Source organism: Odontesthes bonariensis, chromosome 10 (assembly GCF_027942865.1).
Source record: "Odontesthes bonariensis isolate fOdoBon6 chromosome 10, fOdoBon6.hap1, whole genome shotgun sequence".
Taxonomy (NCBI): domain Eukaryota; kingdom Metazoa; phylum Chordata; class Actinopteri; order Atheriniformes; family Atherinopsidae; genus Odontesthes; species Odontesthes bonariensis.
The window spans coordinates 23923563-23941692 of NC_134515.1; the positions used below are offsets into that span (position 1 = coordinate 23923563).

The 18130-nt window shown below is 44.0% G+C and overlaps 1 protein-coding gene across 1 annotated transcript; it reads right to left on the reverse strand.

The window, feature by feature from the left end:
• Nucleotides 1-217: 217 nt before the first annotated feature.
• eif2d (eukaryotic translation initiation factor 2D) lies at nucleotides 218-17246 on the reverse strand. The gene is made up of 15 exons (XM_075474748.1): nucleotides 16928-17246; nucleotides 16304-16494; nucleotides 16143-16226; nucleotides 15969-16059; nucleotides 15763-15870; nucleotides 14529-14800; nucleotides 14067-14184; nucleotides 13945-13990; nucleotides 13758-13864; nucleotides 13483-13638; nucleotides 12039-12128; nucleotides 11400-11495; nucleotides 8889-9009; nucleotides 834-1008; nucleotides 218-736 (listed from the first exon to the last, which is right to left on the reverse strand). The coding sequence occupies exons 1-15, from the start codon at nucleotides 16981-16983 to the stop codon at nucleotides 666-668; spliced, it is 1782 nt and encodes a 593-aa protein (XP_075330863.1). The 5' UTR covers nucleotides 16984-17246; the 3' UTR covers nucleotides 218-665.
• Nucleotides 17247-18130: the final 884 nt, after the last annotated feature.

The window sequence follows — 18130 nt, forward strand, 5'->3', positions numbered from 1 at the left end:
TTTATTTAAATGAATGGTTAACAGTTTGTTGTTGCAGTTTTCCACTCAATAAAGCAACTTCAAAGCACGTCAAAGCACAGCAAAGTCAGAGATTTGCACAAAAACACATTATATTTGTTAATCAATAGAGGCTTAAAACTAACTGTGTTTTACTGAATTGTAAAGTTTGACACATTTTCTGTTTTTAGGGCAGGTCTAAGATCACAATTTCATGATATTATAGTGGACTGACTATATCAAACGACCCCACCAGCTCTGCCTTCATCGTGGAAATTAGTCTTCTTTGGATGCCAGAATTTGATAAACGGTCTACTTACACTGCGGAGGAACAACAAGATGGAAAACAAGAACGGATTTAATCTAGAAAAAGTTAAGCTTAAATGTGAAACCACTACACCATTGGGTTCTGTTAAAACAAGATCGGTTTTAACCATCAGTGTGTTTTGTTTGAGCTGATCTGAGACTTGTAAAACATGGAGATCAGCTGACATGCCCCCAGCATCTGAAAGCAGAAAGCACTGCTCATTTTTTTTTATTGATAGCCATTTTTATTTACTTGGCGATTATTGAATTATTGAAATTACTCCTTTCGGGCTGAGTGGTTAATAACACACTTTTCAGGGATGATTTATGTCAGAAATGTGTTGGTACAGCAGATTGAAATGTTACTTTTTCTTGCCACTTTTGGGAGCTTTATCTAGTCCTTGAATGTACTTGCGAGGAATTTGACAATGCTCTGAAAACAGAAAAAAATGAATGAATAAATACAACAAAGTGACTGAATTAGTATAAATAAAGCAATAAGAGATTAATTGTAATAAAAAGTTCTATACCGAGCAGCAAATTGCCAACTTGATGAATCTGGTTGCCTTGAATCTGGACCAATACTTTGTCCTTGGCTCCAGGGATGGGCTGTAAGACAGTGCTGGCCTGAACTCTGCGCTGCAAAGCAGTGGCAACAACTCCTGGATCCAAACCATACACTTCCAAGTTCTTTACTAAAGTCACCTACAGGCAGCAAATGGAAACAGCTTGAGTTAGAACGATAAATAAGCAAAGGTGACACATAAGCCAAGATGTCAGCTAGGAGGTAACAAGACTCTTCAGTGAAGAAATACTACTACTAAGATGGAAGTATTTGTGATTCCCAGAAGATAATTTGTAAGTAAAGTGGTCATTTGAGTGTGTGTTTGACCTTCTGGAGGAGCTATTGACTTCTTGATTCATCCAGAATTCGTAAGCTACATTTATCTTGTGTATCATTTTGCTTTTTGCTAGATCTTTGCCTGATTTTTGCTAGATTTTTGACTGCTAAAAGTAAATTTGCCGGAGGCTTGTTTTCACGAGCCCCTTTCACACTGTCGAATAACCCGCGTTTAATTCGCGAATTTAGCGTGTCCGCTGTTGTGTTCACACTGCCGACCCGGGCTCCCGCGTCAACTCGACTCGCCTTTCGACCCGCGTCGGACCCTAGTCTTTTTGCCGAGCCGAGTTTGGTGTGAACGCAATCGACGCGGGTCGGACGTGGGCGTGACGTGAGGAGTTTAAAAGACAGAATGGACAGCTGATTCAGAACAACAGACACAGGTGAGGACAAGTTTTACTCTGTTTTAGCCTACATCAAGTTTGAGACATTTTTTAATATGGCCAACTGGGGAGACAAGGAGGTCCGCGAGCTCCTCAGCCTCCGAGCAGAGGACGTTATTTACCGCCACATGTCGGGGACGGTGAAAGATGGACCTCTGCTGGAAGGGCTGGCGAGAAAGATGGGAGAGCGCGGTTTCCCACGCAGCAAGACGCACCGTAAAGTAACATCTCCATGAACTGGATTGCAAAAACGAGTTCTCAAGGTGTCCCGCCATCGTTTGTTTGAAAATATTTGATGCAGACAGGTGTATTTAACCCTACCTCCGACGCATGGCTTGTGCCTACGTCATTGTACACGCCCAGCATTTTATGTGTTTCGTGTGACGCTCTGCCACTAGGCAACGCCCCCTGAACTCGCCTTCAGGCGGCACGGGTCACCCTGACACGCCAAGCGTTCACATTGCTCGACGCGGGTCGAAGGTGCAATTTGGACCCGCTAAAGTAGCGGGTCGCAGTGTGAAAGGGGCTACTGTGTGATAACAGCCCCATTGAAACTAGCTTCAGCCCTGAGTGGCCACTTGTCTTTTAATCTGTGGGAGGGGTCTGCACTCCTGCAGACAATTAGTGAATCAGTACAAAGCAACTCCTGTTGTTGGAAGCGTCAGTCTCCAAACGAAGGCTGTCCTACAAAGGCACTTGACTTTTTCAAGTCTGACTTCCTCAAGGACGATCTTCGTCTGGACGGTCCCTGTAAAGCCCTATTCGGACGGGACTAGTTCAATGGGGGGACGTATGGTAATGTTGGTTAACCAGACGACGCCAGGGAGAAGAAATGACCAATTTGGACGGGACAAGAAATCCCTGTACTATTCATCTAACATGGGAGGAGTTGTTGGTTACGCACAACCGTCACATCCTGGATGCCATGCACGTCTTCATTTCACTTCCGTAAACCCCATCTGTAAACAGACATGGCGCCGACCATGCGTGCTTGCAAGCAGCGCTTCATCCAGAACCTCCATGTTTGCAAACAGACACACCTAATTGTTTCTTTCTTTAAAAGGATGTGACGACATATTCCGTACTTATTACCGAAGGTCGCATTCGCACGGGATTAGTATTACCTATGGTAGATACTCCGGACCGTTTCACAGGAGGTAGAATTCTCGGCAAAGTTTACCGACATACTCCGCTATCTTTACTGACATGGCGTGTTCGGACGGGACTAGATTTCCCGGTTATTATTACTTTACCCTAGGTCCCCCCATTAAACTAGTCCCGTCCGAATAGGGCTTAAGTGTAAAGTACCATTTTTCAAGAAACCATGTGCTTCATCCCTGTTCTTTCCTCTCGGTCTTGGCGACCACGCAGATACAGGGTCAGACCCAGAGGCCAGGACCCCACTAACCTCAGCCACCTTTCTCTCACTACTCATGTTGAGCAAGTGGTGGCAGGGGGGCTGTGGAACTGCCAGTCTGCTGTGCAGAAGGCTGAGTTTATCTCAGGTTATGCATCCATGCTCTTCCTTAACTTTCTTGCTCTTACAGAGACCTGGATCACCCCAGAAAACACTGCCACGCCCGCAGCTCTGTCTGATGTGTACTCTTTCTCTCACACTCCCAGAGCTGCGAGGCAGGGCGGTGGTACTGGCCTGGTCATTTCCAAGGACTGGAAATACTCTCTTTGTTCCCTCTTGCAATTCTCTCCCTCCTCCTTTGAATTTCATGCTGTCACTGTCTCTCACCCAGTCAAGCTCACCATCGCTGTAGTTTATCGCCCACCAGGCCCTATTGGGGACTTCCTGGAGGAGCTGGACACTCTTGTCTCTCACTTCCCTGATGATGGCTCCGGCCTCATCCTTCTCGGTGATTTCAACATCCAGACAGAGAAGCTTCACCCTCTTGTTTCTTTTCTCTCCTCCTTCGACCTAGCTCTCTCCCCATCTCCTCCTACCCACAAGGCTGGCAACATACTGGACCTTATCTTCACCAGGCACTGTTTTAGCGCCAACCTCTCTGTCACTCCTCTTCATCTCTCTGACCACTACTTCATGTCCTACACCCTCTCCCTCTCCTCTCCTCTCCTCTCTCCCGACCACCTCCCCCCGCCTACTTGGTATCTTCTCGTCCCAATCTTCGCTCTCTCTCCCCCACTGACTTCTCCTCTTCTGTTCTCTCTGCTCTGCCTGCCCCTGAATCTTTTTCTCTTATTTCCCCTGACACTTCTACTTATCTTCTTCTCTCCACCCTGTCCTCCTCTCTGGACAAACTCTGTCCCCTCACCTCCAGGCCTGCACGCTCAGCTCCACCTGCCCCTTGGCTGTCGGACTCAGTGCGTACTGAGAGGCGGCGCGTGAGGGCGGCTGAGCGCAAATGGAGGAAAAGTAAACTTCCTGAAGACCTTCTTGCCTTCCAGTCCTTGCTTTCCACTTTTTCCTCCTCTCTCTCTGCTGCAAAAACTGCCTTCTTCTATAACAAAATTCAAACTTCTGCTTCCAACCCCAAAAAACTCTTCCAAACTTTCTCATCCCTCCTCCAACCCCCACCCCCTCTCCCCTCCTCCCTCCCCGACTTCTTTGACAAGAAGGTTAACGATATCCGATCTTCCTTCCCTCACCTCCCAGCTGTCCACACCACCCACACCTGTCGCTCTCCCACTTCTCCCTCTCTACCACCCTCTCCCTCACCTCCCTCTCTGTCCCACTTCTCTCCCCTCTCTGCAAATGAGGTCCTTCACCTTGTAACATCCAGCCGCCCCACCACATGTTCCCTTGACCCAGTCCCTTCCCCTCTCCTTCATTCTGCTGCACCTGATCTTCTTCCTTACCTGACCCACCTCATTAACACATCTTTGACATCAGGCTCTTTTCCTTCTGCTTTCAGGACTGCCAGAGTCACTCCTCTTCTAAAGAAACCAGCTCTTGACCCTTCAGAGATCAAGACTTACAGACCGGTATCCCTTCTACCCTTTCTGTCCAAAACTCTTGAACATGCTGTCTTTAAACAACTGTCCTCTTACCTCCACCAGAACAACCTCTTGGATCCCTACCGGTCCGGGTTCAAGGTGGGCCACTCAACTGAGACGGCCCTCCTAGCAGTAACTGAGTCACTCCAAACTGCTCGAGCTAACTCTCTCTCCTCTGTCTTGATTCTCCTGGACCTGTCTGCAGCATTTGACACAGTGAACCACGACATCCTTCTCTCTACCCTGGAGGGAATGGGGGTTTCTGGCTCTGCACTCTCCATGTTCTCATCCTACCTGACAGATCGCTCCTACCAGGTGACACTGAGAGGGTCTGTGTCGAAGCCACATAGGCTCACCACTGGGGTTCCCCAAGGTTCGGTCCTGGGTCCTCTTCTTTTCTCCCTCTACACATCATCTCTTGGTTCTGTCATCCACTCCCATAACTTTTCCTACCACTGCTATGCAGACGACACCCAGCTGATTCTGTCTTTTCCCCCTTCTGATACCCAAGTGGAAGCACGCATTGCTGCTTGCCTGGCAGACATCTCGGGGTGGATGTCGATGCACCACCTTAAGCTCAACCTGGACAAGACTGAGCTGGTGTTTCTCCCGGGGAAGGGCTGCCCGTTCCGAGATCTGGCCATCACCATGGATGACTCTGTTGTGACATCAACCCGGACCGCGAGGAATCTGGGTGTGACCCTGGACGACCAACTATCGTTCTCGCCAAACATCGCATCAGTGACCCGTTCCTGCCGATTCCTCCTCTACAACATCCGGAGGATTCGCCCCTACCTCACCGACAAGGCAGCACAGGTGCTCATCCAGGCTCTTGTCATCTCCCGCCTGGACTACTGCAACTCCCTCCTTGCTGGCGCCCCTGCTTCTGCCATCAGACCTCTGGAGCTGGTTCAGAAAGCTGCTGCTCGTCTGGTGTTCAACCTCCCCAAGTTCTCCCAAACCACTCCCCTTCTCCGCTCTCTACACTGGCTCCCTGTAGCTGCTCGCATCCAGTTTAAGACTCTGGTGCTAGCCTACAGGGCAGTGGAAGGAACAGCTCCTTCATACCTCCAGGCAATAGTCAAGCCCTACACCCCCGCCCGACCGCTTCGCTCTGCGGCCACCAGGCGCCTGGCTGCCCCGTCACTCAGGGGTCCTTGCGCACGATCGACACGGTCACGGCTTTTCTCTGTTCTGGCACCCCGATGGTGGAACGACTGATATCAGGACAGCTGAGTCGCTGCCCATCTTTCGCCGCAGGCTGAAAACCCACCTCTTCAGGAAACACTACCCTGTTCCGCCCTCTTAGGACATCACCTGCTCCGTCCTAGTCCCTTACGCACTTATTGTTTCCTCCACCACTGGCACCCTCTATATTTTCATTACCCCCTACCCGAACCAGGGTTTGAATCCCATTCCTGCTTTTCTTACCCCTTTTATTTCTTCCCCTACCCGAACCAGGGTTTGCATCCCCACCCCGCTGTGACTGGTGTGCAGTTGGTGAGAGGCTGAGGTAGATTATGGTGGTTGTGGTGTGAGGGGCAGTGTTGACTGGCATTAGGGGGGTGACTCTGGGATGCCAGTGGTCATTGTCTAGCCTCCTGGAGGTGTCGTGGGCCCAACTAGACGAAACACTGATGGAAGGAGGTTCCCACCTGATGACCCCAATGATAGGTTGGTCAGACCTGCTCACTGATCTATATAATAGGAAGTGTAGGGAATTATTCACTGAGTCTGGTCCTTTATTTTATTTTAATTTTTTTATTTTCTTTAGCACAAGTTTCTTGTGTTTATATTGAATCCTAAATTGTCTTTGTTTTCTAAATTGTCCTCCCATCTGTCTAGGTACCTGACTTATCGCACTTACTCTAGCACTAGTTTTGCTCTTAGCTGTTTGGTTTTGGAAGGAAATGCACTTATGATTTCTTGTGACCTGAAGTTCTTTTGCCTACCGATGTTGAACGCACTTATTGTAAGTCGCTTTGGTTAAAAGCGTCTGCAAAATGACCGTAATGTAATGTAATGTAATGCATTTGAGTACTCATGTCATATCATCATGAGTTGAAACTATCAAATTGATAGCCAAGGAGTGCTATTAGAAGAAGTGGGTATACTCCTAATCTCTCACAAGATTATTGACGAGTGGCCTGTGCAGCAAACAATGGCTGCTCTGTTAACAGTGACATGTCAGACTTATCTCCCAGATTCAGGCCATTTCAAAATGGGTCCGTGGCATATTAACTTTGGCTGCTTGACTTCAGGAAATAAGCATTAATTTCAAATAAGTGCTTTGACATCATCAACTATTATCTATCTAATAAAATTCAGGCCGTGGTCATGCCTTTGCCTTTTAGTTAAAAAAAATAAAATAATAAGTAATTGTAGCACACAAGGAATTGCCCTCAGGAAAATAAGTAGGCAAGATTTTTTTTCCCCTCTTTGACCTTTTAAACCTTTGTATATTTGTATTTGTAAATGCTCAGTCCTGAGAGAGATGACGCTGGCTTCTCTATTGCCTACACTACAGACAGTATAGGTACGCTTTATAGGGCAATATAAGATTAGTGCGGGCTTCTTAGAAATTCTGGTCCTGGGGCGGTCGGTGGCGTAGTGGGTTAAGCAGCCGCCCCATGTACAGAGGCTACAGTACTCGCTGCAGCTGGCCCCGGTTCGACTCCCGCACCGAGCAGACCCTGTGCTGCGTGTCTTTCCGCTCTCTCTGCCCCCTGCTTCCTGTCTCTCTCCAACTGTCCTATCATTAAAGGCATAAAAAAAAAAAAAAATCTTAAAAAAAAAAAATTCTGGTCCATCGGAGTTTGAGATTTTGAGACTGATGAGAAAAATGTAATGTCAAAAAAAAAAAAAAAGGGCACTTTGTGCCAAGAAAGTAAATTGCAAAACAAGCTGTTTAGCAAATAGCCTTGATATCTCATATGTCTGTGATTTGGAAGACTTATGGATTGTGATGCTTGTCACACTACTAAGATCACTAAAGCCTGATTTATACTCGGAAACCAGGTCGTCTGCGTGTGTGTCGCAGTTAACGCAGACACTACGCAGACACTCTGGTGCACCTCCTCAAAATTGTAACTCACCGCAGACAGTGCCGCAGACATCGCCGCAGGGAGGAGAGAAAGGAGGCCTCTGATTGGTCAACTCTACATCCGCTCTACACTATGCGTATTTCCGGTTTGCTAACCGGCTGACGCTAACCGTGCTAACCGTGACGATTCTTTCGCCTCTCTGCCAGCTCCAGTAGTAGCAATATTTCTTCTATTTCTAGATCGATCAGCTGCATCTCAATCAAAGTGCGCATTCGTCCAGTCGCCATTGTTGTTGACCTCCGTAACTGTAACACCCACAATCCTAGCTTGTTCGTGATTGTCCCTCTTGCGTTGTGGCGTGGGATTAACATAGCGCAGACAGCGCTTCAAGGCATAAATCAAAAATAACTGCGTCGTGTCTGCGACAAGCTCACTGCGACACACTGCTGCGAAGTATACACGAGCCTTAAGGCCCCAGCCTTTGCTTCCCTCTATATTTAATTCAGGAGGGAATTTCAGGGTTTAATTTGATATGTTTTCTGACATTTCAGTGTAAGGTCTTGGCACGAAAGATATAGTTATGGCTTTGCATTAAGTCTTTTAAAAAAAAGGATGGTGTCAAACCTGTTAATAGGTAAAATGACTGTGGCGGTGTGTCCCAGATTGAGGAGGTTAATTTTTTATTTTTTTTCAAACTGGAAATGTTTTGGCTACGGTAAACGTGCTGGCTATATCTGCAGGAGTGCTGTTCCAAATAAAGCAGACTCAATCACTCAAAAGATTTTCACGGTCTTTACAGCTTGTGTTGTAACCCAATTCATGTATAAACAGAATAGGGAAGAACTTATTTTGAAAGGTCATTTTCTTTTCAATTCTGGTTTGAGTACTTTTCCATTCAAATTTAATTTCTCCCCCAATCTGAATGAATCACCTAATAAATCCCTCAGTCAATCGCTTATTGTGTGGCGTCTCCAGTTGGAGCTTAGAGCGATAATGCATATAAAAGCTTTCTGAAGTCAACCTTTTGCGCCTCCCTCATGAACATTATTTGACAAGAAAAGAACAACATTTCTTTGTCTGCAGATGTGGCATGTAAAGGAAAAATGAGAGCCTGTTCATGCTGAAAAAGAGCCCAATGAACGCTGCTTCGGTGAACATTTTTCTGCAATAGCCGAAAATTTTACTGACATACTAAAGTCCAAGTCTGAAGTGCTCAATTCAAGTGATCAAACCGAAAAATTCCTACAAACCCCCCCACTGATCCGGCAGTTAAATTGTTGCTGAAGTTGTCACCTTTTTATTTGAGCCTCGAGAAGCCACAGAGATGTCTATAGGCTCGATATGGCCCTTCTTTATTCTAGGTGCTTGTCCAGGGAAGATGACTTGATAGCACTCTTGCATTCTTCCCAATGTCCTGTGGAAAAAAAGGTTTAATGTTTCATTGTTGTCGTTACTTCAATAATAGAGAAAGAGAGAGAGATAGAGAGAGAGAGTTTATCTTTTTACACCAACTCAAAGCAAAGCCCAGGAGTTCGCAAACTCCTGTGTTTTTTCAGTCAGTTTATAAAAACTGAATTCAACTCTGAGCCCAGTCACCATGGCCAACACATCTTCTGACCTCTGACCCTGTTCTTCGTGGTCTTCCAGATGGCCAACTTAGCTGTCCCTGAAACAAAGTTGATCAGTTGGTGGACAGCCTTCTCTTTGGGACAATACCATGGCCCAAAAATAAAAAGACCAAAAGAAAACACCTGACCAAACCCCTTAAACCACCTCTGAAGGTGTCTGAACAGAGGTCTCTAATCTGGGACACTGGACAAAGAGATGGAATATGGTCTCTGACTGAGAGAAGAAAGGACAGCCGTCCCCCGTGTTTGGATCAAGGTGCACAAGATACCTGTTCGTAGTTATGGCCCCGTGTACAATCCTCCACTGGAGGTCTCCAGCCCATTGTTGTCAGGTTTGTACAGGGAGCGCCAACAGCCCTTCGGGGAGGATCTCACGCCAAATACCTCAGTCCACCTTGACACCTTCACCCCTGCCAGCGAGCGTAAGTTTAAGACATTAATGCAGAGGAAGTAGACGTCTTTCTTCCCCAGAGTCTCAAAGTCTGTGGACTCTGGGGTCTTCAGACTCAGCAGGTCGTTCTCCTCTGGCTGCCATTGTCCCACAGCTGGAGACCCATCCGGGGAGGGAAAAGCGTACTCACATTCATCATCTCATTTGTCAGATAAAGTCCAGTTCTCAGCAAATGCCCTGAGGCCTGCTGGCAGGGAAGCACAGACCTCCTCCACCAGCCTGAGCAGCACTCTGGTGGACTTGATGCACAGCAGGTCTGCCAGGTGAGGGACGGATGTCTTCATTAGATGGCCAAGATTCACCAGTCCAGTGTCTCTCAATCGGACTCTAAGACTGGCAGAAGACAGGATCTGAAAGGTGATGGTGATGTTTCCAAAGAGTGGCTCTTCAAAGATCCACATCCCCGGTGTGGTCCCAGTCTGCCGTTTAGAAGTTAAAATCTGCCAGGCCTGGAGCACCAACCGGTAGAACGATGTCAATCCAGTAAAATCCACAGCTTGAGGCTGGACCAGGAACAAATGTTTGTCATAGCGGAACGACCGGACATGTCTCAGTTTGTCGCTCTTACAGCCCATACCCACCGTCTTGAAACCACTCCCCATCTTGCCGAAGCGCTGCAGCTCCTGCTCCAGCGCCTCATTGGGGATGAACGGGCGAACACCGGGAGAACTCAACAGCCAGGAGAACTTCCTCCACCGGCACAGCCGGGTCGGGCTGAACCCGCATCCCGTGCTGGATCGAGAGGGAAAGCGTCTCCGAGGACGCCATCCCCGCCGTGAAACACGGCTACCCCTCCACCAAACTACACCATAAAACCCTAAAACTACACTAAACTACTGGGACAACAACCACAAACCCCTCACATCACAATCACATCGTGAAAAACAGTCAGAAAAACTCCACAGACTCACTCCCAGCATGCACTCAGACAGAGAGATAGAGACAGATATAGAGATAAAGATATAGACGGAGAGATAGACAGATAGAGATAGAGATAGACAGATCTATAGATGATGATGACAGAAGATAGAGACTGAGATATTGTTGGAAAGGTAACTGAAAATCACTGCTGGGTAGAAATCTTGTATTTCCATATTCAATTACTTTAAATTAGTTCAAGCTGCCAGGCCAGAGCTTCAGTGCCTTCTTGGATAAAGAGGTATCCATTTGAACGCTGTACTGTAGAGACTTTTTCTTTCTTTTTAAACGCAAGAAAAACAAAACCTACAAATGACGATGTAACGAACCCTAAGATAGGTTAAAGCAAAATGGAGAGCAGGCACACCAGCAGATGGAATTCACCCATGTCGTCACTGGCCTTGAGGTCGACAGTCCATGTGGCGACAGCACCTCATCTTTTATAACAAGATATTCTTACCAACTTTATTCAATGAAAGGTAAAACTGAACCGAAACATAACTACAGTAAGCAGTGTAAGCTGATGATAAAGTGAATCTGTACCTGCACCCCTTACCATGCAATGTTAGAATTTCAAGAAGAAACCTTGTAATTCCATTTTAGATTGATTTATGGTAACATGCTACTAATATGAAGATAAACAGAGACAAATTTCAACCTTTGATAACAGCATCTTTTTTTTTAAGGGAATATACATAAACAAACATGACAGTACTTATCTTCAGCCAAGTTAGTTTATAAACATTTTATTGTCCACTGTAAAATGTAATGAAATAAAAAAAAAAAAAAAACACAAGCTTTTTTTACCTGCCAAAAAGGTCATCCCATTTGAGAGACTCCACCTCCTGGTATTCTGATTTCTCCAGTAAGCAGTCACACAGAGTAGGGTTTATAGTCACATAACTGAAGAAAGGGTGAAAAGCAATGACGTTAGATAGTTGGAACTAAACAAGAATCATGCTGCATCATTAAACAACCTTCATCTAATTTCTATCAATTAGTTAAACTCAGCTTCATGACAAAAAGAAAAAAGAAAAGCGTTACATTGCTCTTCAGTGTCACACCGAATCACATTTAAACATTTTAAATGACATTACATGGTCTGGGGTCAGAGATACATTTGTTTAGTGGCAATTAAGGCACTATTTTTTACCACTGAAAGGAATTCTAAGAAGTTTATGCCTTCAGTATCTTCAGTTATTTCTTCTTTTTTTGTCAGCTGACAAGCCAGTAGAATTCAATTGAGAAATAGCAGTAACTAAAGAAAAACTATCCCCGTGAACATATTACAAAAAAAAAATAAATAAATAAAAAAAAAAAAAAAAAAAAAAAAAGAGGCTAAAAGTGACCTCTGCTGAACAGACAATATGCACCGTTATCTGGAGTTTTCAAATGACGCACACCAGAACCTAATGAAACCCTTACAGAGCCAAATCAATCTCTTACTTCTTATTATTTCCATCCACCAGTTCATTCGCCTTCACATATTCCGTGACTATGCTTCTTACTTCAGCAGGGTGCATTGTTGCTCCTTTCCTGCAAAGGCAACGAAGCAAACATCAGTGCCCCAATCAGAGGGCAAATGTGAGAAATATTGGAAAGTATCTTCAGTTTTTGTGATTCACCCTTCTTTATCCCCTCCATCAACTTGTTCATGACTTATTCTTATTTGAAAGTGAGCTACCACATTTTGAAGAAGTTGTGGATTAGCATCATTACCTATATAGTGCATTATATAGTGAATCACCCATTTTGTTGTTCTGTTCAAACTTGTAACTGAACTTCTCATTTATGCCGTACACAAAAGTCGTATACAGAGGATGTACACTACATGGACAGAAATGCACCACTATACCCTGTGCTCCGAAGCTCGTAGCCAATGGAGCGTGCTCACATTAGCTACAACTAGCTGGCGCCAACATTCACAGCTCACTATCTTTATTTTCCTACTCGTGTAGAGTTCCTTGTAAGCAACTTACTCGCAAAATGTCTCAACCATAAAGCACTTTGTCTCTTTTTACATGAAATGCACAATGTGACAAACCATGACTGAAATGGGTTTAGGAGTCATATTTGAAACCTAAGAACCGAAGTGGTTCAGTATAAACAGTAAACATATGAGGAGTATGTTGTAATGCAGCCGATTTTTTGAAAAATCCTTCCATGTGAGCTACTGTGAATAGCTCTATGAACAGTTTTTCCTTGAACAACAGCTGTTACACAAACGATCATTCATCACATCTAATATGAATCCTTTTCTTGGCATTTTCTGACTTATCATATTAATCTTGTGACTTTATGATTTATTAGATTAATTTTAGGTCAACTTTGTATAACATCACGCCGTTTGTCAAATGTTTGTATGAGAAGTGTTTTACAGCTCGCACAGTCAGATCTCGTACTAACTTTAACACGGTTGGAGCAACACTGTAGACATTAGAATGTTTTTCTTTTATTTATTCAGGTTTTTCATGAAGTGGCTTGTAATCTAGTTACTGGGGCGCCACGTGCTTCAGGAAAGAACCTGTTGTCAAAAGCATACAGTTTGTAACCACGATGTGTGCTACTTCCTGTTGAGAACTCCCAAATACTGCACATCCCATTTTCTGGATGTGAGAAAAGGACGGTCGAAAAACGCTCGTGACAGAAATACTCGTTTACTACGGAAGGAAAGTGCTGCCAATGATACATGAAGTAATATTAAAAGAAAAACATAGTTGGCTTTTGTTTTGCTACTACTTCATACATGACTGACAGAGAGGAGTGATCGCAGACAATTTCATCGCGGGAATATTATCTTATCCCTTTACAAGAGTGAAGAAGTTAAGGTCACTTGAAGCAAAGCCATCCCTGGGGGGCTGGAATATTTATTTTAAGTAAACACACACACCTCTTGTCTGCATCTAAAAAGAGAGGCTCCAGCCGAGCAGTCACCGAGTACAGAGTTATGATCTCTGGAGGATGGTACGCAACTTCTCCTTCCCCACTCTCCTGCACCACAGTTGCTTCCACAGCTGTTTCCTCTGGAATGCTGAAGGAACGCAGTCTATAGCAACATAAAAGGGGAAAAAAAACAAAAAAAACAACAGAGCAGTTCAATGTGGGCAGATGGCAAGTTTGAATTTAAACCAGAAGTTCTTCATGCTGAGGCAGGGCTCGACTCACTCTGGATTTTTCCAGTCCACCTCCACAATGCTTTCAACACCTTTGGTGAGAGCTTTCACTCGCAGAAGATTATGCTGCTGTTGCATGACTTGTAGAAACTTGGACAGCTGTCAGAAGGAAAAACACGCATTCTGATATTTAACATTTTCTACTCCATGATTTAAATTCAGGGAAAACTTGCGTATACCTTTTTATAGCTAGATTTCTTGATGTCAAGTTGCATTCCACTTGGGCTGCAAATTGCAAAAATATTTCAGAGTTTATTTCAAGTCCCCTCCATCAGTTCCAAAAAGGGGAAATATACTTTACCAGCAGGAGAACATGTGGTTGCGGAGAAATGTACTAGTCAGCAGAGGGAGCTCCGACTTTTTCACCTTGGTCTTTAGAGCGTGCAGAAAGCACTGCAACAGCAGGGCATCCATCACCTCTGTAAAATCAGGTATGACCCTGGTCACATCCTTTGCTCTGTACAGGTTGCACATTTGCAACATCAGCACTCTTATTTTCCAGTCAAAGCCTCATATCATAAAACATCTGTTCACAGAAATAATGCTGCAAGCCCTCTGCCCTGCCACCTTTCAGTGGTGACTATTCATTTAAATCTGTGGTCATTATGACTTTGTGAGTCTTTTAAAAAGCAGATTAAGGGAAGCTGTCGTGTACTTCAACACAAGCTTATAATAGCCTCATTTGAATTTTAAGATTTACACTTTCCAGTAATCGCTCACGCATGTAGTTCAATATGTAGGCAGATGTGACTAAATCTCCTACCTTGAGGTGTTTTCTGGTCATCCTGGTTCTCCTCCTCTTTCTCATTGCTAATTTCACATTTGTTTTCCTCAAGCTCAGCTAGCTTCAGCTCCTCCAGACCCCAGCAGGCTGTATCTGCGACTGTTTCACCAGAACTCGGCTGCTCCTCCACACGCTTCTCAACCTCTTCCTCTTCTTCTTTTTCACTGACATCACATTCATCTCCGCTCACCCCTTGTTCTTCACTCTCAGCATCTGGTAAAGAAGGAGGGCCTGACTTATCACCAAATGCCCTACATGACCAAAAAAAAAAAAAAAAAAAACAAAAAAAAAAAACACAATATATTTTACCGTATATCGACTCCAGAAAGAGTAGCTTTCTGGTAGTTGTCACGACACAAACCGATGTGGATCCAAATAAACAATAAACAGCAATAGCACTCTGATATTCACAGTTCCTTGAAAAGGTTTCCAAAAATGAAAAACAGCGCTAGCAAATGTATTCTCTCTTTTGCTGTGATGCTGCCATTTTCCTCTCTCAGTTTCAGTATTAGTTCATTTTAAAAAGCATTCTTTATGATATTATTAAGAAATGTGTATCTGTTACTTGATCCCTTTTGGAAATTGGGGAATCTCTTTTCTTTCTTAAAGGGATAGTTCGCCTCTTTTGACATGAAGCTGTATGACATCCCATACTAGTAATATTATTACTCCCTTCGTATCACAGCGTGCTGTGTAGACCGTGCAGACCAAAGTGCAGACCGAGCAGTCCCCTGCTTCCGAGCAGTAAACACCATAACAGGTGCGGCTGTCGGCAATCACGGAGTGATACAAAGGGAGAGAAAATAGCACCAAGCGATTGTGAGGTCTGACTTTTTCCTGGACAACAATTTTGTGATGCAAATGTATCACTCTTTTGAACGCATATTGTTTTGAGAAGCAAAACGCTTTATTTTTTAAACCCCAGCCAACTAGCCGGACTACCTTCGTCAACGCCAAAACGAGGCTGGAACTCGGCTCACAGGACGCAGCGAGGGGTAAAAAAATGTTCAGAAATAATATTGCTAGTATGGGACGCCCTACAGCTTCATGTCAAAAGAGGCGAACTATCCCTGTAAGACATCTGCAGACATTTGAACCAAGACTTTTGCACTGTATCATCTCATTGAGTTGTTGTCATGAATGTAAAGAGACAAACAGTTTTTTATCAAATAAATATTGCTCAACAATGAGCAAAAAGATGGAAGGCACTAACCAGAGATAATCCATGTAAGTATGGAGAATGCACACTCCTCTCCCTTTCATACCCAAACTGTGCATCTCTGAAGTGGACACTGCAGCTTTGCCAACTGCAACAGGCGATCTGCAATCAACCAGGAAAGCGCAGTAAAGCTTATATGTTTGAGAAATATGGGAAAAATGGTTTCTTTTCTGGCTTTCTTTTTTTTCTCCTAAGCATACCTATTTCTCACTAGTGTAACTGCACAGACATCCCCCTGGTTCACATCCGGTAGACCACACGAAGGCACCACTACCCCGGGTAGCATGAGATCTTTAGAAAAGCACAATATTTTCAGCATTTCTATCCTTAATGTAGACACACTTAAATGTTCTCGTCTTAGAAAAGTTACTTACCGGCCCCTCCAATCAATTTCTGAAGGACAGGAGGCCATGTCCTGAATACTGGTGTGAGAGCAGGGCAGCGCCATAACACATACACTGAAAGATTGGACGATACACAACATCCTGAGCAAATCTGTCACTTCATCATCTCAGTGTTATTGGAGGTGCATTACCTGTAGGATAAAGGTGTTTCTCCAGTTCAAAGAAAAGTGGATTTTTATGGAGAACATAAACTGTAACAGCCTCTCCCTTGTGTGCATAAATCTTCACAACACTTAACTCCTCCTTGTTGGGTAGGAGCTCGGACAGCTCATCAACGGGCAGTGAAGGGAATGCTGCAGAGAGGTCAGCTTTGAGCTTTCTCCTGGACGTAGGAACAAAAACAGCCGTCTCATTCATTTGAGAATTACAAACTTTGAATGAAGAAATGCAACGTTTCAGGTGGTTTTCATTAAACGGCCACATCCTAGCAGCTCATTGTTGCCAACTAACTTTTGCCGGGGTTTTAGTTTCATCTATGCTCCATTTCTCAGACTGGTCTGACTGCCAGATGATGCATTTCTGGTGTCTTACATCAACATGACTCGGAAAATGAATGGACAGGACTTAGTAGGACTCGCATAACATTATTCTGTGTCACATTAAAAGTGGTCATGAACAATTTCTTAGCTACACATACAAACTGATGTCATATCAGGTATGACGTCCTGCTGCTCTCTGGATATTTTACCCCCCCCCCCCCCAGTAAGATAAATAAAGCTGGGTTTGACTGTCAGGGGACACCAGTACCAACTCACCTGTCTGAACCTTTGATAGCGGTGTTGGATTTGACACGGAACGGTTTGGCAAACATCTTCACAGAAAATCGTTAGAGCGATTAATTAAGCACGTCCGCTATTTAGATAAAGTATCTGTTGTTCCATACATCAGCACAACATTTCTGCGGCAACATATTTAGAACATCTACAAAATTGATTTGCAGCAACCAAGCTTTCCTCGTTGAACAAGACAGTCCGACACATATTTATGTCCGTAAGGAAACATGGAGATCCAGCTTTCGTTCCGCAAGACGAGTGAGGCATGCCCAAATTTCCTCCATTTATTTAGAAACTGTAGTAGCTGAACCTAGCTGGTTAGATTAATAATTAATTAAAGTACTCGGAGTCCTGACCATGGAGGAGTTCAAGTGGTGAGATAGATAAATAGTTCAAACTGATTTAATTATTTTTTTTACAACTAAACAAAATTCTTTCATCCTTGTGGAAGAAACCAGGGAGTCTAAATACAGGCAGACAAAATTGAAGTAATTTCTAATAGTCATAACCAAGACCGTTTCCTACAGGTTATGTACATGAAAAGTGTTTCTAAAACTCACTGCATGTTGACTCTATAAAATATCTTTATATGACTACATGAAATGAAAACACCAATGCATTTTAAATTATTAAGTATGACGCTAAATAAGTTTTATACTATAATAAATTAGCAAAAGTAAGGATTGAATTTAGTATAGAATCGGATTTAGGGACAACACAGGTTTGTTAAAACATTGCATATAGCAGCAATTTTTTTCCCAAATAGGGTCCATCTGCTGTCTCCTCGTGTGTCTCCTGTTTTCCTTTATTGACAATATTTGACAAAATGTTTTTGGCAAAAAAGAAAACAAAAGCTAACCAGGCGACAATTGTTACATGCACACATAATGGGAGAGCTTTCCTTATTAGATGGGGCTCCAGGCCCAACACGGAATAACATACCTTCACATTCTGCATTCACATTATTTACTGATGTCCACTTTTTTTTTGGTCAGCCTTGTATTTCTCATCTGGAAAACAAGTTATCCTCAACTTTCCTGTTAAATTGAAATATTATTAGCTTTCCATTGTATGTGATTGACTCTCCTCACTATTAAATTGGGTTCTTTTCACATATTTTTTACATTTACAATATCACAGTTACACTCACAACACATATTGTTAAGCCAGTGTTTTATCAAACTT